The sequence below is a fragment of the Marmota monax genome, unplaced genomic scaffold (genome assembly GCF_021218885.2).
Source record: "Marmota monax isolate L192 unplaced genomic scaffold, Marmota_monax_Labrador192_F-V1.1 WCK01_AAM20220418_F8-fsc00024, whole genome shotgun sequence".
Taxonomy (NCBI): Eukaryota; Metazoa; Chordata; class Mammalia; order Rodentia; family Sciuridae; genus Marmota; species Marmota monax.
The window spans coordinates 9,920,115-9,943,888 of record NW_026695224.1 but is presented as its reverse complement, the minus strand read 5'-3'; the positions used below and the strand labels follow the sequence as shown (position 1 = coordinate 9,943,888).

General features: G+C 53.2%; 1 protein-coding gene across 2 annotated transcripts in view; it reads right to left on the bottom strand.

The window, feature by feature from the left end:
- Gnao1 (G protein subunit alpha o1) overlaps nt 1-23,774 on the bottom strand; it is a 154,317-nt gene that overhangs the window by 25,757 nt on the left and 104,786 nt on the right. For both annotated transcript variants that reach the window (XM_046434262.2, XM_046434263.2), the window contains exon 4: nt 89-249. In XM_046434262.2, the coding sequence (XP_046290218.1) occupies nt 89-249 (161 nt within the window). The remainder of the gene's footprint in view (nt 1-88; nt 250-23,774) is intronic.

Below are 23,774 nucleotides of genomic sequence, written 5' to 3'. Positions count from 1 at the left end.
CAGTGGGAACCCTCCTTGCCCCACGGTCCCACCCCTTCCACGTGGGCCTCAGGCAGCTCTAGGCCTTCCACCAGCCCAGGACACTCACTATTTGGCAGAATCGTTGAGCTGATACTCCCGAGACCGGTTGAAGCACTCTTGGATCCCTGAGTCGCCCCAGAGTCGTATCATAGCGGAAAGCAGCTCTGCAGAGAAGGGCTCAGTGTCTTCCATACGACTCACCACGTCACACACCATCTTGGCATCGGCCTGTGAGGAAAGAGGGACGCAGGGTTCTGAGTCCTTGATGGGATTCTATCCAGACCAGGGACCTGGCCAGCTCGGGGCAGTGGGCGGCTCTGAGTGCCCTGTACCTCAGGACACACACCTGTCTGGAGCCTTCCACCTCAACCAGGTTCTAATGCAGCAAGACACCCTGCCTGAGCAGTGGGGGAGAAGGGGGCTCTGTCCGCTCTGCCACTCAACTCAGAAGTTCTGCTTTGAAAACTGGGCTTTTGCTCAGCATTTGTTTTGGGGGAAAAAGTTTAAAAAACAATGCCCTTGGCTAAAATTGTAATTCCTTTATTTCCTACCCCAGTGGAGCACCGTCTCTCTTGGAGAAGATTTCCTGGTTGGCTGAGGGGCTGGGCCCCAGGGGGGCTGCACCCTAGTGGTGAGGGACCAGAGGGGTTGGTTTTAAGTTAGTGCAGAGTTCTCATGCCAACTACACCTCGGAACATAGGCTCTTAAGTTTAAATTTGATATTAATAATCTTTTTTTACATCTATGATCTGTGGTGACTGGGAGAAGCCCAGACCTGCTTACACCTGGGAAGGTACAGGGCCGAGCTGGGAGCCTGGGAGTGCTCGCCCTCTCTGCTTCCTCCCTCCTGGTCTGAGGGGGTGAGCGGAGTCTGCTTAAGGCACACACCTTTGTGTAGGCTGAGACTCTCTTGGAACTACAGAAAAAGCACTGCATAATTCATAGGTTTCTCCCCACTTCCCCTCACCTAGGGTACCAAATGGGGGTCACCCGTTTTCAAAGACCATAATCAAGTACACGTGACATCAAGACCAGGAGTGCAGTGTTCTCGGAGGACTCAGAAGGCTCTTGGAGAAGTCATAGGATGGCGCTGTCACCACCACCTTCCTTGCACACGCAGGTAGCACTTTACAGTTTGCCTCGAGGAGCTGTGGGAGCCACGTGAAGAGGTTGATTCTTCATGCTCCCCTGTCTGCGCCCCCTGCCCTGCATAACCACTGCTGCTCCCTGGACGCAGGATGTATTTCCTGCTTTCCGGGCTTGGTGGCTATAGGACTTGCTTTGGCCCACAGAATACAGTGAGGGTGGCAGTGTGTAAATCCCTAATCCCTAAGAGGCCTTGAGTGCTTCTGCTGCTCCCCTGGCCTCTGTCACAGCTTTCCATCACTGTGACAAAATACCTGCGATAAATAATTTAAAAGGAGAAAAGACTGATTTTGGCTCACAGTTTTAGAGGCTTTAGTCCATGGCCGCTTGGCCAAACCACTCTGGGTCTGTGTCTAGGCCGCGCATGGCGGAAGCAGGACATGGTAAGCAAAGCTGCTCAACTGGCCTCCCTCTAGGCCCCGCCTCTCACCAGGCCCCACCTCCCACCCGGCCCGGCCTCTTGAGGCTGCACCACCACCTCCCACTGGTGCCATTGTTTGGGGACCAAGCCTTCATTCAACACAGGAGCTTTTGGGACATTCGGGAGCCAGACCATAACACCATGGATATTCCTGGATTCTCATTCCTCCCAGGAAGAGGACTTGGGATGCCTGGGCACAGTTGAGTTGCCCTGATTTCTGGGCCTTGACCAAGCTAAGCAGCTGAGTTTAGGAGAGCCTTGTCCCATGGCATGGCTATGGTTGCAGCTAGTGAATGCAGCAGGCACTGGCAGTAGTCAAAGTCAGGCCTTCTGAGCCGGGTGGGGTAGCACACACCTGTAATTCCAGCGGCTTGGGAGGCTGAGGCAAGAGGATTGCTAGTTCAAAGCCAGCCTCGGCAAACATGAGGCACTAAGCAACTCAGTGAGATCCTGTCTCTAAAGAAAATACAAAATAGGGCTGGGGATGGATGGGGCTCAGCGGTCGGGTACCCCTGAGTTCAATCCCTGGTACCAATAAATAAATAAATGAATAAATAAATAAAAATAAATAAATAAAATAAAAAGTCAGGCCTTCTGTGTGCAAGTGCCAGAAACTGCTCCTAAGGGGCCACAGAAAGGGTGAGAGGGCCCAGCCCTGAGGGCCTGAATACCTTGACATTTTCCTGCTTCTTCCTAGTATCTGTATTCTTAGAGGTTTTTCCATGGGTTGGGGGACATAGGTCCCCAGTGACTCTGTGGACACACCCACTTAAAAACAAAAAACAAAAAACAGGGCAAGTTTATTACCAGGGATTGAACCCAGGGGCACTTAACCACTGAGCCACATCCCCAGCCCATTTTTTTTTATTTTGAGATGGGGTCTCATTAAGTTGCTCAAGGTCTTGCTAATTGCCGAGGCTGGCTTTGAACCTGTAATCCCTCCTGCTTTATCCTCCCCAAATGCTGGGATTACAGGCATGTGCCACCATGCCCAGCAAGTTTGTCCTAGTGGGTAAGAAGCATAGCATTGGGGGGCAGGTCCAAGGGTGGGTATAGGCTAAAGTGGGCCCCAAGGAGGTCCACCTGGGCTCCTGGGCTGGGGTCAGTGCCCTGTGCTCCCGGGTCCCATCTTCCAGTTGCCTTTCCCCATTTTAGCCTGCACGTGCCCTGGAACTCACAGTGGCACTGAGCCCCTGCTGGGCTGGGAGTGGGGTGTGACAGGCCCACATCTCCCTGACCTCATGGGCTCTCAAGAGTAGGGTTGCTCTGTCCATGGGTGCATTATGATCATCAGAGAATTAATTACCCTGCTGCAGGCCCTTTCAACCCAACCCGCCCGTGAAGCTAGAGGAGAGAGACAGCCCAGCCCAGGGTGGCTTAGGAAGTGAGTGGGAGGTGCTACACATCCCCAAGGTGTTCTTTGGGGTGGGAGAAACAAAGAAAATGAGGTCAGCACCTGGAAAGGTTGGTGACCAATAAAAGATTCTGTACAAAAGGCTGGTGGGGCCAAAGCCTTCTTGGAGACTTGCAGAATAGAGCTGTCTGGCTAAGTAGCTATTTTCATGTCAGAGCCTGACCACTGCTGAAGGGTGATGGGAAACTTTTGGTAGCTCTGCCCTGGGAAGGGAGGTGCCATTGGAGTGGAGGCTGGAAGGGCAGCCCACCGTGCTAATCCAGATACAGTGTCTTGGGGACAATGTACCAAACACAGTGGCCCTGACAGGAAGGGCTGCTCACCAAGGAAGCCTGGGATCAGGACCGGTCCTGGAGAGCTGGGCCTGAGCCCTGGGTGCTCCTGGCAGGCACCCACAGTCAGTGAGGGGAGTGTCCCAGATCTGTGCAACGAGTGAGAGGGAACAGGTCAGGGTTCAGGGGCCATGGGGCAGGCCAGGCCAGACCTCTGCTGGGTAAGAAGGTCCTGATGCAATCTAAGTGCAATGAGAGCCATGCCACCCCGTCAAGGCCACATGGGACACTCCAGAGGTGACAAGTGAACTGTGGATCTCCTGTGAAGCCTTTGTCCTTCCCCATCTGATCCTCCAGGTCTGACCTGGAACTCTGTGATCCCCACTGCAATGGGGTGTGTTCTCCTCCAGCTCAGGGAACACTGGCCAAGGCGTCTCCTGTGACCCTCCAGTGGGCAGCCCAGGGTGGAGTCTGCCTCCCAGCTTCCCGGAGGTGGGCAGGGCAGGAGAGGCCTGGGGGTGACAGCCCCGGTCTTTGCCCCTTTTCCTGCTCCCTCTGTGCCTTCCCCAGGTCACTACACAGACAGCGCTGCCATGGCCCCAAAGGCTCAGACCCGGACCAGGAGCTCCGCTGGTTTCACTGCTCCCTCCCGTTGCCTGTTTCCTGTCTGTGTCCCACACAGTGGGGGGCCATTAGTCTCCTCTCAACATCACGGCTCCCCTTCTCCTTTAGAAAAAGAACCCAATGTTTTTTTTCTTTTTTTAAGTACTGGGAATTGAACCCAGGGGCGCTCTACCACTGAGCCACATCCGCAGCCCTTTATGTTTTTAGGTTCTCACTAAGTTGCTTAAGGCCTTGCTAAGTTGCTGAGGCTGGCTGAACTCGGGATCCTCCTGCTGCAACCCAAGTTGCTAGGGTTATAGGTGTGCATCACTGTGCCCAGCCCCAATATTTTTTTTAAAAAATCTGGGTATAATCGCATCCAACTACGAGACTCTGTTTCCCAATTTTATTGCAGTTATGATCACATGATAAGTTATCCACAATGAGAGGTCAGCGGAAGTCCAGGGAGGTCTCTGGAAATGCATTTTAAAGAGAAGGGGCAGCTTTTTCCTCTTGCTTCATCTCTCCCAATGCCCAGAACTTATGAGATGGCTGGAGCACTTGTAGCCAACTTAAATCATGAAGACAAGGTCCTCAACCTAGGGACAGTGACACAGTGATCTAAAAACAGCGTAGGTCCTTAAAAGCCTTGTGGAAACTCCATACCATCTGGAGTCATGCTAACACTATTTTAAGTGTTTGGTTTAAAAAAAAACCACACACACACACTCAAAAATAAAATTGTGTCTTATTTAAGCCACTATTTTTTCACATATTTTCAGGGTCTCCAGTATTCACAGTCAGACCTAATCTGAGTGGATACGACAACTGTCCCTGTTGAAGCTCTTAGAATAGTTCCCATCATCCCTCAACTCCAAATTCTTCACCATGGCCCACAGAGCTCCTGCCTACCTCTCTGCACCCTCTCCCTCCCAGCCACACAGTCCTTCTTTCCATTCCCCAAGTAAACTGCTAATGCCACCCCAGGCTCTCCATTTGAGCAGAACACCTTTCTCTACCTCGCCCCATCTCAGATGTCACCTCCCTGGATGGTCTCTCCCTCCACGCACTGCCATTCCCTGTCGCGGCTGGTGCTATATGCCCATTCCTCAGGGCAGCGCTAGCCTCCTAATTCCCAGGTTACCTTGGGTCACGCAGGGTGCTTTGTACATAGTTGGTGCCCAGAAAGCTTGCGGGATGTGGGATCTGTGGTGTTTTGATATCCGGCATGGCTTACCGCCAACAGCCCTGGACCTGCATCTCAGACAAGGGTGGGCCGGATTGACCTCCTAACTGCTGGGGTGAGGCTTTGAGAGTTGGGCCTCTGTGTGTGGCTGGAGCATGAAGGTGAAGCCTCATGAATAGGACCTTATAGGAGGCCCCAGAGAGACCCTCACCCTTCCCCACGTGAGGACACAGCACAAAGAGAGCTGTCTGTGAACCAGGATTCCCCAGGCAGAGAATCTGCTTACACCTTCATCTTTTTTGGACTTCCCAGCCTCTACAGCTGAGAAAAACATTTCTGTTGTTTCATCTCCCCAGTCCGTGGTGATTTGTTATATTATCTGGTCAGACAGTGACATGAGTGTGACCCCTGGAGGTTCTGTGTGGGGACCGCTGGAGTTTCTAGAAAGCCAGCTGCATGCCCCCACCCAGGGCTGCAGGAAACACGGCAGGGGCAGCGTCAGCTGCAGCCCCTTCTCTCTGCCCAATGCCTTCCGTGCCAAGCACTGTCCTCTCCCCCAGGAGGCTTCCAGCCCCTGGTGTTCTGGCGCAGAGCCCCAGGTTCCCTGAAGGAAAACACCCTTCCCTGAGCCAGTCTGAGAGGTCTGGGTGCGAGACCCTCTCTAGGGCTAGCCAATCCATCCTGCTGGCCTGGGAACACTTTGGGCAGACAAAGAAGCCGTAGTTGTCAAATTAGACAAACAACCAGTTCCACCACCCCAACCAGCCCCAAGACATTTGTAAAAACTTAGCAAAGAGATTCTCAAAGGAGGACCCATCTCGTATGGAGCCATTACTGAGGAAAGCAGAAATAAGCGAGGGAGCCCTCAGAGTCACAATAACATGTTAACGCCTGGATCCAGCTATGCCTAAGGTCACATGGGCATCTGGGCTTTCTGGTTACTTGAGTCAGTCAATCCCCTAATTTTAAAAATCTAGTTGAGGATACGCTGTTCATTTTGGTTGGTTATTTTGGTAACTGCACCACAAATACTCCTGACTATTGCACCTCCTATCTGCCAAGGCTAACCTCAAGGTTTCCTCCTGTCACCGCAGCCCACAGAGTTCCTCTGGCATCGAGTCCCCTCCTCTCTTACTGTGCCACACCCTGGGCCTTATGCCTACACTTTGCTGTTTCCTGTGTGAGCAGCCCCTCGTTCTCATAGGACTGGCACAGACATGTCATGGGCTCTGGCCACAAGTAGACACTAGAGAGTACGGGAGGGCTCAGTAGATAGTCCTGAGGGGCGTTTCTGGACAGCGTGTCCACTGGGTGCATGCAGAAGTGGGCCTTCTCTCCACCACTGCCTCTATTGTCCTGAAGCCGAGCTGCAGAGAGAAAGGGACGGGCCCTCTCAGTGGGAGCCACAACAGGACTGTTCTTCTATGTACAGGCTTAGGCAGGGTAGGTCTGGCCGTTACTGCCAGAGGCCCCATCCCCATCATTCCTGGCCTGCTGGGTGTGCCCATGTTTTAATGTCCAGTTCTCAGGCCACCCCACACCCTCTGAGGAGTCTCTTCCAGTGGCCTCCCTCCTTGGGCATGTGGCCGTCTGCGGGCTTCAGGCCACAGACTCAGGAGCCACCCAGACGGGGCCGCAGGTCTGGCTCCATGTGAGCAGAGACATTAGCCTTTCAGAGGCTGTGTCCTTGCTGCCTTCTTCCCAGGGCTGTCCTGGTGATCAAGGGAGCCCTCAGCCCAGGCATGCAGCTGTGTAGGTGCCCACCCAGTGGACAAGCACCTCCTCCTGCCCCATTCTTGAGCTGCCAGGGGCCCCAGAGGCAAAGAGGCGAACGCACGGCTGGGACTGTCCACCAAATGTCGACAGCTGGAAGGAGCCATTCTTAAGGGTTCAGGGTCAGGGAGCTGGGAGGAGTTGTGATCGTCAAGGTCACTTGTGGGATTCTTTCTTTTTTTAAATATTTTTTTTTAGTAGTCAATGTATCTTTATTTCATTTATACCTGGTGCTGAGAATGAACCCGGTGCCTCACACATGCTAGGCGAGCGCTCTACCCCTGAGCCCCAGCCGCAGCCCCTGAGGGATTCTTTTTACCATGTCAATGGCTGAAAAACAATACTGGCATTCTTCTTCATTATGAACAGTGTAACTTTTCTGGTTAACTGATATCCTCCCCAAAATGTGGACATACAAAACGCCTGCACTGCTCTGGTGAGGATGAGGCCCTTTTGGGGGACCCCAGGACTCTGGAGAACCCCTTTTGCAAGCCCATGTACTCTGCCCACTAACAGCTGGGAAAGTGGTGGGCAGGAAGAGGAAGGGGCAGCTGGAGCCAGGCCCAGGGCACCCCTCTAGAAATGGGCTGCCTTGGGCCACTGCTGGAGGGCAGTCTGCCTAGGGTGGTGGTGGGATAGCAGTGCCCCTGAACTGGCAGCACATAGAGGGTCCCTTACAATGGTACACAAGCTAGAGGCTTCCTGACACAAGAACATGTGCCTCTGAGGGCAAATCATGTGTGTGCATGGGAAGCAGCACCAAGATCCAGGTGATAGCCAGTGGGACAGCCCATTGGCATCCAGCAGAGAGGGGTGCACTCCGCAGAGCTGTCTCCAGACAGCCAGCTGGACCCTGGAGCTAGAACCCATCTAAGGCCCCGTGAGGGCCTTGCCCACACCCTACCCTGGCTCCCACCTGTCTGAACGTGGACAGACTCCTGCAACCACTTCCCTGGCTCTAGCATCTCGGATGCAGCTGACGCCTGTCTGTGCTGTACCCCAGGGTGGGGGTGCTCACCAAGAGGAGTTTGCATTAGTCAGGTTTTCACTTCCACACCAGACACTGCAGGGGCTTGGAAGTGCCTGGCGTTTTTGCTATCTGAAACTGGGAGGGCAAATTGAACTTTTAACACTTGGTATTCAAAACCTTTCTCTTCTCTTTAGGGCAATATAGACTTTTGCACAAACGTCAGCAGCAAACAAACTTGCAGTTAGAGGATCAAAAAAGACCGTTTCCCTCTCAAGAGATGAGATGCTAAGAATATGGCAGGGGAATCAAAGGGGATCTTCAGTCCAGTGACCCGGGTTTAAACCCTGCCTCTGCTCCTGTTCAGCTGGTGGCGGAGGACAGACCACTGGCCACTCAGAGTCTCCGCTCTCTCTCAGCCCCCACTGCACAGGGCTGTTTGTGCAGATGAAATGCGCTGAGGATGTGACACAGCTTTGTGACATGAAAGAGCCTTGCAAATGTTAGTTATTATGAGCAAAGATGAAGCGCCTCAGACACAAACAACAAGCTGACAGAAAATAAGCCTGCTTTGTCCAGGACTTTCCAGGCAAGCATGATAATCCTGATAACAATAATCACAGTAATTATAATAATAACCCCTTCATCTGAGGAGCTGCTTTAGATTGTGCAGAGTTTTCCTTCATCTAATCTTTGTGGCCAAGTAAAGAGTGAGAGGAACACACACACACACACACACACACACACACACACACACCCTTTTCCCTTGCAGGGAAAACCTCCATTGGCCCCACCTTGGCCCCTGTGCTGCAGTTGTCCCTGAACCCAGCAGAGGGCAGGAGAGCATAGGCCAACCAGAGAGGGACATGCAGAGCTGAGGACCAGGTGGGTCTTTGGGATGCTGACCAGATCCTCAGGGGGAAGGGGCAGAGACCCCCTGCTGAAGGCCCTGCTTGGGCGCTGCAAACCCAGTCAGTGGAAGAGGGCAGTAAGGACAGTCTGGGTCCTTGGCAACTGCCAGACCCACCTGGCCCAGACCTGGACCTTTGCAGAAATGTAGACATGTTCTCCCTCACAAACAGGGGAGCCCCTTCCCTTCGACTCTGCCTTTGGGCTTCAGAACAGTGGGGGGTAGTGGTGGTACTGGATGTGGCCATTTGTGCTCTGGTGGTGCCAAAACCGGGTGCGGTTCCATGGCCAGGTGCCAAGCCTGCTTGGGGCTCACTCCTTACTTGGGCTGAGGAGTCTGAGCAAGGTCCGTGCCTACAGCATGCTGTCACAGGGCCTCTGGGGCTGCGGGACCTGTGGGTCCATCATCTGCTTTAAGGAAGGAAATGTTCCTGGTTCTCCCAAAAGACCCTGCAGCAGAACTGAGGCCTGGGCGCAGCTGCTCACCCTGCTTCCCACTCCATCCTCTTGAGCCCGGCCACCCTGCCTTGGCCAGCTCTCCACTCACCCTGCACAGCACTCCATCCTCTAGAGCCCGGCCACCCCCTCCAGCCTCAGCACCCACACACCGAGCCACCAGCTGGCCATGTTCATCCAGCCCTCCTTGTTCATCCCTGTGCTCAGTGCCACCCTCCTCCGCCCCTCCCTGCCCTCTCCCGTCCGTCCGTCCATCCCTTAATCATCCCTCCTGGCCTCTCTTCTCTCTCTCTAGGCTCCCACCATTTGTCCTCCCATTTCCTGCTCACCCCTCACCCCCCTATTCATTTATCCACTGTCCACCTACCATGTGGCAGGCAGGGGTGGGGTCTTGGTCTTCGGAGTTTTCAGATTTGGCCTAAAGGGAACACGCTGTCCAAATCTCCCCAGCCCACTAGTCTGTTCCTTGAACACAGGGGAGAAGGGCTTCCCCTCCCTCTGCCTGTGGTGCCAACTCTGACAGGGGCCTGTGGCCTTGTGATGGAAGCCTTTCCTGAGGTCTCCAGCCTGGGCTTTGTCCTCAGCCCTTCGAGAGCCTTCCCTGCTCGGGGCCAGGCTGCCTCCTGGAGGCAAAGGGTAGGTTCATGGTCCTACCTTCAGGAACAGTCAGAAGCCTGGGGACTTCCAATTGCCTGGGAGCAGCTTTCCCTACAGAGAAACTTCTCCTGCTTACTGTCTACCTTCCAGATCAGAGCTGGGGGACTGTGGACTGAGCCCCCTGAGGCCCAGTCATTCATTCCTAACTTTATGTCTAAAAGTTCCTCTGAGAAACCACCTATCAGTCCCTGCAATTGGTGTGGCTTCCCACCTCTGGCCCTGGCCCTGGCCCTGGCCTGAATTCAGTAGAGGCAGCCAGGGCAGCCAGTAGGCAGTGCCCTGCCCAAGCCTGTGGTCTACTGGAGGCAACAGGCATATCAACTGTGAAGCCTGGGAGGGCTCCTCTGGGGGCCACCGGGTCTGGGCCTCAGGAAGAAAGCACTTGTCAGGGTTGGGGACATGAAGATTATATGTAATAGACGGTGGCTACCAGTCAGCCGTGCACAGAAGCCAGGGTATGACCCAGGCACTGGTCTTCCCTGGGGGCCCTTGAGGAGGTAAGGAAGGAATTAAAGGGAGATGGACAGAGACCTATAGCCGAGCTGAGGGCCTTGCTGGGCAGTAGTGGGCCCTGGAAGGTGCCAGATGTTCTTCCAGCCATCAGTAAAGTCAAGGACAATGGTGGGGCTTGGAGGTCCAGTGTCCCTTAGACAATAAACCAAGAACAGCCATCCTGCCTGCGCACAGATGTCCCAGGGGTGTGGCACAGACCACATCTCCACCAGGCTGCTGGTTACGAGTGTGTTTGTGCACTCCACCCTTGTGAGGCAGCTTGGTGGTCTGCTGCACAGCAGCTCCAATGGTGGGACAACTTCCCTGTGGAGCCTCACAGAGCAAATGCCCAGGACACACAGGCTCCCTGTGCTCCCGGGGCTTCCTACCTGCTCAGGGTGTGCGGAGGCTGCTGGCAGAGCAGAGCTCCCGAGGGGCACTCAGACCCCATTAGTATCTGTACAGAGAGGCCGGAAGGCCTGGAAGGAGGTGCCAGGGTGAAGCAGTGCAGGGCAGAGCTGCAGCTGGAGGGGCTGCCCGCCACATTAGTCACATTAGACTGCCCTGGGCTCTCAGGGCAGTAGTGTTCTGCTGTCACCATACTCAAGGTCCCTGAGTATGGACTGGGGATACTACATGTCCAAAGCTCCAATCGTCACCCTTTTGGGACAGCCTCCTGAGACACCTCTTCCTCTTGGTGCCCTCTCCCCTTGGTTGGTGCAGACCTGCCTGTCAGGCCTCTTGGGCACCGAGATGGGGGCTCAGCGAACAGCTGAGCCACTAAGCAGACATTATGAGGACACAAATAAACTCCGAGGTGAGTGGGACAGAAATTTCCAAATCCATGATGCCCTCACCCTCCTCACTTCTGAGCCCAGGGTACTAAGATAGGAGAAAAGAACTAAAATTGGATAGACTAAATTTCTAAGAAATGAACAAGGACAGAATGAAATTACCCACAGAGAGCTTAGTCAAAGGGAAAGAAAAGTAACAATGGCCAACCTCATCTCTTCAGAACACAAAGTGACGATGGTGAATAGTTTAATTAGGGCTGCCTCGGCTGGGAGAGATTAGCAGCCCAATTATGGAGGAGAAAGGACGCTGCTCAAGTCCACACAGGAGGCGGGGCCAGGCCAGGGCTGGCCGGTTGGGCTGATTGGAGTCTCTGCCGGATCACTCACTGACACCCCTTGCCGTCCCCTCACCCCTCCACTGGATGTCGGTTCCCTGCCATTCATTTGGGTGACCAGCTACTGTTTCTGTTGGGAAAGGAGTGGATTGCCTTGCTCCCTGGATTTTGGAAGTCTTGGGCTTCTGGTCATGCTCTGCCTCTGGCTGGCTCTTGGACCCCGAGTCTCCATGGACCAAGCGCACAAAGAAGGAGCTAGCTAGATCCGTGGCTTCCAAAGGGTGGTCTGTGGTGCTTTGGGGAGGTCTCTGAGGTTCTTTTGGGGGAGTCTATGAGCTGGAAACTGTTTTCACAACAATTCTAAGATGTGGTTTGCCTTTCTACGATGCTAACATCTGCAGCAGCCACACTGACGAACGAGTGGGCCCCTCAGCAGGAAGCAAGGCCACGGGTGGAACTACCTCCTGCCACTGAGAAAAAGCCGTGAGTGGTGGTGACGCCTGTAGTCCCAGCAGCGTGGGAGGCTGGGGCAGGAGGACTGCAGGTTCAGAGCCAGCCTGGGCAACTTAGAAAGGCCCTGAGCAACTTACAGAGACTCTGTCTCAAAAAATTAAAAAGGGCGGGGGATGTGGCTCGGAGGTTAAGTGTCCCTGGGTTCAATCCCTGGTACCTAAATAAAACAGTGAAGCAAATATGAGTTTTACTGAAGGATGCTCTTGTTGAAGTAAAAGAAACAACGAGTCTTTAAGTGTCTCCACCCTGGAGTTCACGCCCAGCATCTATCTATCGGATGGAACGGGAAGCAAGACACTTCCGGGTTAGAGGTGATGGGGTGGCTGGGGTGCTGCTGAGCCACCCCTTTACTCATAGGACACCACTTGAAAGAACACTTGAAAGACAGAAAAAACAGTGGGGATTCAGATTTGGATCTCTGGCAGTCTTTTTTCTCCAAAATGAACCAAGTGAGCCTATCATTCCAAGGAAATGAACTGACATATTTGTTACCAAAAAGACAACATTCCGGCTTTCAAGTGAAAAAATTTCCAGAATATTGGAAAACTTGGACTCCCTACCATAAGCTGACAACCCCCCTATACTTAAAGGCTTCTCTCAAACTACCATGGTCAAGTTTTGAAGGGTAATTATTAGAAAAGGCTAGTAAAAATACTCCTTCCTTTCCCAACTGTGCACTGGTGAGGGGCCAGGATTCTCTACAACCACAGCAACACGACACAACAGGCTGCGAGAGAAACCCCGGAGAACCAGCCTCTAACAGCAGGCGAGACTTCAAAGAGATTTGCAAAGAAATAAACAACGACATTCTTCTAAATAGAACATTTATGGAAAATATAGTAATTTTTCATAAAAATGTTATTTATGTTGATGTGCAGTGGGTTCGTTAGGTTTTTTTTGTGCGTGGTGCTAGGGATTGAACTTGACCTTGTGCAAGTACTCAGAGCTGCAGCCCTAGCCCCCCACACCCCCGTTTTTTTTTCAGACAGGGTCTCCCTAATGTTGTCCAGGCTGTTCTTCAACTCCCAGGCTCAAGTGACCCTTCTTCCTCAGCTTCCCAAGTAGTTGGGATTATAGGCACACACCACTGTGTCCATCAATTATTATTATAGTTATTTTTAAATGAAGAACTATTTAAATTTTTTCTTATTAATTTCTAATGCAATTATGTATAATATCTACATAAACAAAATGTTTGTCGGGGTCTGCAATACTTTTTAGGAGCCTAAACCCAAATGATTGAGAATTGGTAGATAGACTATTCTTTCTCAAACATCTTTCCCTAGTGCTGTCTTTCCCAAAGTCCTGCCCAGCTGTTGACTAACATTATTTTTCTTAGATCCATTATACCCCTCTGGTAAATGAAGAATCTGTAGAAAGTATTTTAGATAGAAGACAAACTTGACAATGGCTATAATTCACTATTTTAAAATTGTGTAAGGCCCCTTGCAGGCTCTCAGGCCGAGCCCTTCCTTCTCTTTGTTTCACAAGGGAGAGAGTTCTGAGGTATTAAGCATGTGCTAGCACCAGCCTGAGACTTTCTCCTGTAGGTTCTCTGACAGGTTGAAAGAGACGAAGGAATCATTCTGTGACTTGGAGGAACCCCGCTATTCAGTGCTGTGATCCTGCTCCGCCCATCTCCCAGACTGCTAGCATGTGACTCCATTGGAGGGGCCCTGGGCAGATGGTCTTGTAGGGCCTTCTGGCCAGCAATGGAAGGTCCATTTGGCTGGTGAGGCCTCCAGCTGCTGAGGTCTGATGGATCCACAGAAGACCTCACGGGCTGGGAGGCGGGGTTTAATCTGTAGCCAACACCTCCCAGTTACAAAACCAAGAACTAGGACTTCTGGCCCAAGGTTAGTGTTGGGGAAGAGCCTCAGGGGGGGGTGAGGTGGGGCCTCCGGGTTCAGTGGTCAGGATAGGCTGAGCTGACCAGCCCAGAGGGCCAGTGAGCCAGGCCTCCTCGGTGTCTACTGTGAGCCTTGGATTTGGCAAGACAAAGAGATGCACGCAGGCCTAGGCACTCAGAAGTCTGGTGGTCAAGGAGGAGCCCTGAGAGATAACAGTGGCCAGTACGGAGCGAGCACTGACTGTGGACTTTCTTTCTCATACATGGTAGTTCACAAGTCCTGCCAGTCCCTTCATTTTATAGTCAGAGAAGTGGAGACAGCCGAGATGTGAGACTTGCCTGTGCTCACTCAGTGGGGAGGTTGGGGATCTGCACTCTGACCCCTGGCTCCTCTGCAGCCCTGCAGCCCCTGCAGCCCCTGCAGTGAGGCCTGGGTGGGATTGGGGGGCGTGACCCAGGCCATCCAGCAAGCCAGGGGCAGGGCTGGACAGGAGCTGCCAGCCCTGTTCCCCTGCAGGAGGGGTGTGGGAAAGCCTGGCATCTGGGAGGCTTTCTTGCTGCCATCACCTGCTCTCCTCAGTCGTGCCCCAAGCGGGTGGAGCTCCCAGATGGCCTGGCTGGTGCCACCCTGGGGACTCAGTGTTAGGGCTCTTCAATGCTGGCAGTGTTTGCAGGAGGCAGGTAGGATGGCGACAGGTGTAAAAAATAAGTGTGACAAATTCTCCCATCAACAACAACACAGGCGGGGCAGAGCGGCGCCCAAGGCTGTGCACCAGCTGGGCCAGGCAGTCCCACTGGTCGCCGGGGAGGGGCAAAAGCACAGAGGAGCCAGGGCTGGAGGCCAGCTGCTGGGGCTCTCAGTGCCTGGCCCTGAGAGAAGATCATGGGGTAGGGGTGGCTCAGGGCTGTGAAAGCCTCTGGGGGCCTGTCTGCTTGTCACATGGGCGGGGAAGGAGGAGGGAGAGGCTGCGCGCTGCTCAGCGAGTCCAGCTCAGGGACAGGTGGATGAGGGCTGCTCCAGCCTGAGCACTGGCGGCTGGCAGCTTTCTCCAAGGCCTGGGGTTGGAGTGCAGGGCCTTCCTCCCCAGGTGGCCTCTGCTGTCCTCCTCATCCCCGCACTGCTGCTGAGGAACGACCTGGTGGCGGGGGCAGAGCCGAGGTCAACTCTGCCTTCGGCTGGGGAAGAGCTGCTCAGGGCCCGCTCAGAGACGGGGCAGCAATGGAACTCCCCTCCCACCTTGGGGGACGCTGTGCCTTGCCTCAGGCTGGCACTCACTCTCTGAAAAGTTCAGGGCCACCAAGGAGGCCATCAGGCGCCACCTGGGCTCTGTCCTCCAGGGCACTGCTTGTTCTCCTTCAAGCCCTCTCTCCTCCTTCTCCTTCTTCCACGTCTCTCCTACCCTGCTACGGCAGAGCCACCCACGTGGCACGCCTGTTGGAGTTAGAGAAAGGCAGCTCCTTCTCTGGGTTGTGTGGCCTAACAAGTGAAGAGCAGGCTGGTTTCTTCCCTGGCTCCATGGTTAGGAGCTTCTGCAGCCACAATGTGCTGTGTGACCCAGCTGAAGTCAATGGGATGTGAATCTAAGTTTTCTACTTCTGGGCCAAGGCTCCTAAGATGTCTGTGTCCCCTGGAGGCAGATAGTGACAAAGTCCTAAAAGGGGGTAGTTCCATAAGATGGAAGGAGCTGATCCATGAGTCATCGTGTGGAGGAGAGCCACCCACCCACTAAGAGCACCTGCCCTGGACTATTAGATGAGCAAGAAATATGTTCTATTGCACTTGAATGATAAGACATTTTGGGAGTATTTGTTGTAGTAGCTGGTGGTATCTTCACTAATACATCCTGCTAGTTTTGTTTCTTGTGTAACATCTAGTCTCTACTAAGCCTTAGATCATGGATTATCAGGCACTGTCCCCTTCTGTTTGCTTCAATGAACAATAGAGTACCCTCTCAATAAGACAGTGAGCTGGTGAAGGGCAAAGGTCAAGTTTTCTAGAGTCTCAAAAAAGAATCTGAGCCATGCCATCTGCCTTCCTTCAGAATGGAAAGTCATGCCCCACACAGTATCTTCTCAGACTTGCCTACTCACAGGCCAAGTCTACTACTGTATCCACAGAACACGGCATGGCACTTAGGAGGCTCTCATTAAATGGCTGTTAAACTTTCTGCTGTGCTGCATACCACCTCAAGTATAATTTACTTAGTATTTTTCATTTAGCTTTTTTCTTATTTAAAATGAAAGGAAATTTAGCATAATAAACAATATTTATAAAGACTTTTGGTGTGTGTGTGGTGCTGGAGATTGAACCCATGGCCTTCCACACTCTGGGCTACACCACCGAGCTACACCCCAGCCCTGAAAGGATGCTTGATGTGTGTTTTTGTCTTTTTCTAATATCTATTAAAGCAAATTAATAACTATTGAGATAAAAGCCAACATGTTCACCCATTACAATAAAATCGGCTGCTTCCCCACTTTGGGGAGCACTGTTTCAGAACCCAGCATAAGCAGGTACCCCAGGAGCTCAAGGAACATAGGTAGGATCAAGGAGTCGGTGAGCCCCTGGGCAGGGCACCAGGAACAACTCACTTCACCTCTCTCTCTTCTTCCTGACCCCGAGCTGGGCCTCAGTTTGGTTCTGTGAAGCCTGACAAGGACCCTGATTACTGGGGTGGGCTTGCTGGGGGACAAACAGGGGTGGGGGCATGCCTCTGACTCCAGCCTTCAGGTCGCAGGGCAGCTGCTTCCCTCTCTGTCTCGTCTGCTCCCTTGGTTCCCTGGCCTTTGTGTCAAGGTGGAATGAACTCACGGGTGGTCCTGGCCCCCCAGAGCCTGTGGCATCCTCATGGGAAGCTGGCATCAATGCCTCCTTGGTAGGAACTCTGTCCCCCCCCACCCTCAACTCCCCACCTCAGCAGCCAATTTGAGGCCTTGTTTTTGTTGGGGGTTTACTCCAAATCGCTTGGACTCGTGTGCAGGGACCCAGGGACTCTGGCCTGCTAAGGATCTCTTGTTATGGTGCCTTTGGTCTCCTAGCTGCCAATATCTCTCAGAAGGGGGCTGGGAAGGAGCAGGGAGGTCAGAGGAAAGTGGGAGAGATCCCCTGTCCCCGCCTGCCCCCAGTAGCCCTGTGGCTGAGAAGGCTGGAGCTCCAGCAGGGTGGGCCATCTCCCCTGCACAAGACAAGAGTCTGGGAGGCTGCAACTACTGATTCCTGGAAGTCCCGGAAGCCAAATCCAGATGGTTTCCTTCCATGCTCTGAAGACCCACGCTCAGCCACCAGATGGACTTCAGCGAGACCTCCAGGAGAGACGCTCTGTGCCCTTCATCCTACATTTAGACTTGACCCGCTGAAAAGGTGCGGGGGGGGGGGGGCTGCTCTGGCCTCCCCATCCCAACCCCTTTCTTCTGCTCCCCACTCAGTGCACCGTCTTCCTCCTCCCCCTCTTGTTCTGCGGCCTCTCTCTCCTGTCTGGGGCCTGGCGCCTGGGTGTCACTCCCTGTTCCTGGCAGCATGCTCTACTCTGCTTCACTGTGGTCCCCCTGAGCCCTCTGGTCTTCGTTGGGACCCTGTTCCCCCACCCCATGTCAGATGCTCGTATTCCCCAAACCCTTCTTGCTGTCTCAAGCCTCCTGCTCCCTGGACCAGACCTCACCTGAGCCTCCTTCTGTGCAGGATGCTGAGTGGACCCACCTGGCCCCTCTGGGTCAATGGCTCCACAAACCTAGCCCTCCGCTCCTGGCTTTCCAGCCATACTGCTTCCTGTCTCCCTGCTTTTTGCCACATCAGCACACCACTGCAACTGTGGACTCATTTTAAAAAATGACATTAAATTGACTGTTTTTAAAAAATTCATTTTTCCTGTTCTACAATATTCACAAAGTCAAGTTTGTGTGCTCATTTTTCTAACATACAATAAAATATGTAAAACCACTAAAACAAAAGGAGTCAGTCTGTATGAACCTGCAGGTCACTTGTGTGCCCCAGGAATGCTCACACCACTCTCTGGGGACACACAGACCCTATCTAGCAGCCTTTCTGGGCTTCCATCCCACATGATAGAGGCCCCCAAAGTTGGCTCCACTCTCTTCCCTCCCTCTGTTCCTGCAGCTAGCTGATCCCCAGGAGCTGCCACTTGTCTGGACAAAGGTCTGACCTGGCCATAGCTTCCCACTGCCCGCCATGGACCAAGCCACCTCACCTGCCACCTAGTCTCCTTGCTCAGGTGTGCCCATGTTCACCTTCCACTTCACCATCTGCCTCCTTTCCCATGGAGGAGCTGGGGACAGGCCTTTGCTGAGACAGTGAGATGATGGTGGGAGGGAAGCACGGGATAGACACCTCAAATCAATGCTAGCAGTGTCAAAATAACGGTACAGCCCTCTGTTGTGCCACGTGTCTGTGAGTGATGTACTGGGAATGGACAAAGAAGAAGTGCAGGAGCCACCCAGGGCAGGTGGCTGCTCATGCTACCCTGGGCTCCTGCTTTGTTCGGAGAGCAGGTGAATTGGACCCTGAGCTTGGGGCATCTCTCAGAGCCAGATGGCCACTCTACCTCCAAACCAACTTCAAAAGGGCCTCCCAGAATTCTGGAAGGAGGGAGCCGGACTCCTCCACCTGGTGAGTCTTGGAGGCTGGCTGGAAAAAATCCCTCTGAGGGAGTTCCACCCTACCAAGAGGGCACACCGGGTACCATATACAAGAACTAGGCCTGTTTCTATGGAACCCGGGAAGGCAGGGGCAGGGGCCAGAGCTCTACCCAGTGAGTTCTCCCAAGATGGCCCTGGCTGGACAAATGCTTGCTCTCCAAGGACAAGGCCATGCTTCAATTAGCTCTCCTCCCAGGAGCGGCTCCACTGATCCCATAAAGGAAAGGCCCAGTAAGCTCCCAGGGCTGCAGACCCCCGCAGCTGCCAGTCTGGGCCTCGCCTTTGCTCGGTCCATAGGCCGCATTGTGCCTGGGCCCCTGCTGCTCCTTTCACTCCCTTTGCCTGGCCAGGGGAGGCGGTGCCTTTGAAATCCTGCTTTCTGTTCCAATTGGAAACTTTGCTCAGAACCAAAATTAGAGAGGCTGCACAATCAGCTTGCAATTTAAAATGCCACCCAGGCTCCCCTGGTCCCCCCTTTTCAAATGTCATCTTAATTAGATGGAGCCTGGCTCCATGTTTTCTGAATCTCAAGGTAACTTCTCTAGGACACGTCCCTACTTGTAGTTTCTTTTGTCTTCAGTGTAAGGAGAAGGGAGTGACTGGAGGCCCAACTGTGGGTCAGTGGCTGAGGCCAGCTGCCCCTGGCTCCGGAGGCTGGAGAAACACTGATCTGTGGGGTTGGAGAGGGCTGGTCCTGAGGTCCACTCCACTGAGTCCAGCATAGCACTCTCCAGGCTTCTCTCCTGGGCAGGAATCTATGCTGGGGGTTGGCAGGAGAGACTGAAGAAGCCGGGGTGGTCTGGTCAGCTCTCCTGCTCCCTCACCAGCCCACCCACCTTCCTCACTTGGCTGGCCACTCACTTCCTCTGCTAACTATCCCTTGGGACAAAGAGGGAACAGGTAGCATTGGGGCTGACTGCCTTTGGCAATTTTGAATATGTCAATCCACTGTGGCCACCAAGGGCTTTTGTTATGGCTGAATCATGCCCACCCCTGCTCCATTCATGTTGGTGTCCTGACCCTCAGTGCCACACAATCACGAAATTGGACCAGGGTCTTTAAAGAGGTGATTGAGTTAAGATGAGGTCATCAGGGTGGGCTCTGATCCAATAATGACTGATGTCCTTATAAGAAGAGATCAGGACACAGATTCCTATAGCAGGAAGACCAAGTGAAGACACAGAGAAAAGACAGCTGCCTACAATTCAAAGGGGAGGGTCCTCAGAAGAAACCACACAGCCATCTTGATAGACCTCTGGCCTGCAGGATTGCACGAAGATGAATTTCTGTTATTTCTGTTACTGGTCTGTGCAACTTGGTGAAGGCAGCCCTAGGAGACTAACAGGCCCCAAGAACTCTCCTGTGATTGGGAGTGGGGACCCTGAAGACGATTCCCATTTAGCCACAAGGCCACCTAGGGTCCAGGTCCTGCCTCCAGCGTGCTCTTGCTCCCCCTCCCCCTCCCACTCCTCCGCCTGCCCACCTCATTCCCCAAGACAGCTCCTAAGACAGGCCCAGAACCTTTATGCAGGCCCCTCCTGGGCCTGGGTCTGTGAGATGGACTCGGTATTTCCAAGAGAAGGCTTTTCCTCACACTCCCAAGGAAACCAGGCATTTTCTGCTCCTCTCACCCAACCTGCTCTTCTTTTCCTTAATAGCACTTATCACACTGTGTAATTGGACAGGTTTGTTTGCTTGTTGACGCTTTCTCTTCCCAGGGTGATCAAGTCCTGTGAAGTCAGGGCCCACATGGGCTTTGCTGCTTAGTTACAAGGTTCTGCTTGTGCAATGAATTATTCCAGGCCATCCGTGGAGGGTGTCAGGGGCCATCTCCTTGTCCTTAGAAGGCCTAGCAGAGAAGGGGTGAGCCAGAGTTAGGATGCAGAGGAGGGACTGCCCAGAGCTTGGTCTCAAGCTCCTCACCTGCCTGGACAGGAAACCAGGACAGCTAGGTCTCGGGGCAGGCTGAGAGGGGAGCTGAGAGGCCACAGGTGGAGAAGAAACACCAGTCAGCCCTGCCTGTGCCAGGTGCCTCCAAGCAGAGCTGTCAGAGCAAAGCGAGCTGGCACCGCTCCAGCAGAGGTAGACAGTGTCCTCCCTCGACACCTACCTGTCAGCTGAACATTGACACAACCACGTGGGTGCAGCCTGAATGTGTAGGCACAGACCAGGTCACCTGCTCTCAGCCAGCCCGAGGTGGGTGGTCAGTGAAGCTGTAAAACTGAGTCACACAGAGCACAGGGCTGTTCTGCAGGGGCGGAGGCCTTCACTGCATCATCTAAACCTCCAGCCCTTTAGTATTTCTCCTAAGAGGTTGTCTGGTTTGGAACATTACAAATAAAAACTGAAGAAAGTACATGAATAGAAAAGCAGATGATGTTTGCCTGTATTAAAAGAGGCGGGGAAGGAAGTTATAATAAAGTGATCTTTGAGCTTAATTGTGTAACTATGTCCACTCAGGTCCTTTCTCCCTTCAAGGACTAAGAGAAACCAGTCTTTTCTTTTGATGGTATGAAAGACAACTCTCCACAAAGTTAAGATGTGATGCAAAGATGAACAAGGTGGCGCTCGCCTGTAATCCCGGAAGCTTGGGAGGCTGAGGCAGAAGGGTTGTGAGTTCAAAGTCAGCTTCAGCAACTTAGTGAGGCCCTGAGCAACTCAGTGAGACTCTGTCTCTAAATAAACTATAAAAAAGGGCTAGGGATGTGGCTCGGTGGTTAACTATCCCTGGGTCCAATCCCCAGTACAAAAAAAAGACGTGATGTAAGTTCAGCAGGTCTAACATATCCCTTACCTTGAACAATCAGGGAAGAATTTTCATTAATAGCCCACGCCTTCTTTAACCCATTGAATGAATGGTAAACATTTCAATATTAACAGCTTGATAGACCAGTTATCTGCTTTCCAGGGATGGCCTCAAGTCCAGATCAGCCCTGGAGATACGACACGGATTTGGGGCAGGCACTCAGGACTCTGGCATCTAGTACCACAGACAAAGCCACTGAGCACCAAGGAACGCAGACAGGGGGCGCTCTTTGTATCCGGGTTGAGATCGCTGGTCTCCTGGGAAAATGGCATAGGAGTGGCTCCCATCCTCTTCTGGGATGTGCATCCCCAGGTCTCTCCCCTGGACCATGGGCTCCTATGCTAGCCTCCTTCTTGTATCCAGAATCTGCTAACAGGCTAGGCACACAGTAGGTGCTCAGTATATATCTGTTGAATAAACTTGGTAGGGAAAGATCCAAGATGCATTGAAGCTAGAAGTTAGAACGCCTGGGGTGCAATATGGGATTCTATTCTCAGTGGCCTTTCACATCCCCTCCCCCTTGCTAGGCTCTGTAAAATGAGGGCCATGTGCTGGATGGATCAGAGACGGAGAACTGGATTCAACTTGAGGTCCAGCTCCAGTCAAGCAATAGCTTGGCAGTGGCTGCCTGGGGCACTGGCTTTATAGAAAGGGCTGAGGCCAAGTTCAGAGTTGTGAGTGGTGAACAGTGACTGCCAGGGACAAGAGTTGGTGGTTAATGGCAGTGCACAAGCCACACCGGTGCCACTCTTTTGAGCACGATCATCTCTGAGGTGGTGTCAACCACCACTGTAGGATGTGGCAGCAGATTGCAAGTTGTCTGAAGGCCACCAGGGCTTCTTCTGCTCCAAGAGTGAAGAAGCAGATAGACATCCAGGGCCTCACCAGCCAGATGCCAGCTTGGCTCTGCCCCTCTAGTATGGTGCGTCCCCTCCTTCCTATTTTGGGGGGGTGACTCCTGGGGCACAGGTGTGACTCAGTTTGTGTGCCAGGACACACTGGTGGAGTCTGCATTGGGAATGCCTCCTGCCCTCTTACACCCCTGGCTCTTCTCTGAATTCCACATTGGGCTCTGAATTGTACTAACTGGTTGATGATGGGTTTCTGTGAGTCACTCCTGAAAACAAGGCTGGAGGCAGGAGCTACATCCAACTCTTGACACACCCCACCCCAGTCATAGGACGGGGCACAGAGTTGGGCACACCAATAGCAGGGGTGAATTCACAGGAAACTGTCCTAAAGCGGGCAGAATGAGCAGTTGCAAGCTGAGGAGGACTCCCGTGGCCTTCTCCACAGATCCTGCCTTGAGGGACCTTGGAGTCCTGATTTAGGACAGGGTCGGGGGTTCCAGAGATGGCATAGATGGACCTGAGCCAAGGCTGGGGAGAAAGATGGCTTATACTGGGTATGTGCCGAGTACCTGCCACAGCATTTAGCTCCCCAGAGAAATTTAGGTGGATTATTTATAGATACAAAAAAAGTGTTTTTCCCTCCCCCATGAACCATTCAATTAATTATAAAGCAGCTGTTTTTAATGATTTGGAAGATGTACGGAAAGGGAAATGTCAGGGCGAGTTTTAAGTACAAAGTCGAGGACCCAAGACTAGGTGGGGATATCAGGAACTCAGGTAACATGCCTCACAACTGGCAGGGTAGGGGATGGCTGTGCCCAAGTGCCCTCTGAGCAGTGGCCAGCGCCTCACCCCAAGCAAAGGGCACTGTTGGCCACAGAGAGGAGTTTGGTTCTAACTCCCAGTGTGGTGGGAAGTCATGGAAGATTTTGAACAAGGGAAAAGATGGCTCATGCTGACTGCCATATGCATCCAGACTGGGGCTGGGAGAGCTGGCAGAGTGGCCCAGAGACACCAGGGAGGCCACTGTGGTCATCGGAAGGGAGATGGTGGCGGTTAGAGGGTGCTGCCTGGAAAGGCACTTAGAAATGATGCTGTCTGCTCTCTCTCATCACATAAGCTGGGAAACTGAGGCAGAGAAGGGCTTAGTCCAAGGGCACGGAGCCAGAAGGCAGGGCTGGGGTTTGAGTCTGGACCTTTCTGACCTCACAGCCTGTGCATTTGGCTTCCCACACTGCTTCTGGAAGAAGATGGATCTTCAGAAGCAGATCTGAGCGGGGATGAACCTACGAGGTGTTTCATGGTCCGTTGATGTCTGCAAGGTGGGGAAGTGGTTAGAAGCACTAAAGGGCCAAACCCCCTCACCAGCTGCACAGCCGGGCCCTGCTTCCTTGTCTGTGTGGCTGTTGCAGGTTTCGCGGCTCACAGCGCCTCGGTCAGCACCAGTGGCCTGGGCTCAATGCCCCAGCTGGCGTCAGGGCCCTGGGAAGTGAGGGACTGTGGCCTTGCACTGGGCAAGAGAGACATGCCTGAGGCTGCTTGGCATAAGCGGGCAGATGAGAGCGACGGTGTCAGGGAGGCAGCAGTGGCCAGTGTCTGGCTTCTCCAACCAAAGCTGTGGTTCTCCAGAATGTTGACCGAGTGGAGACAGCCAAA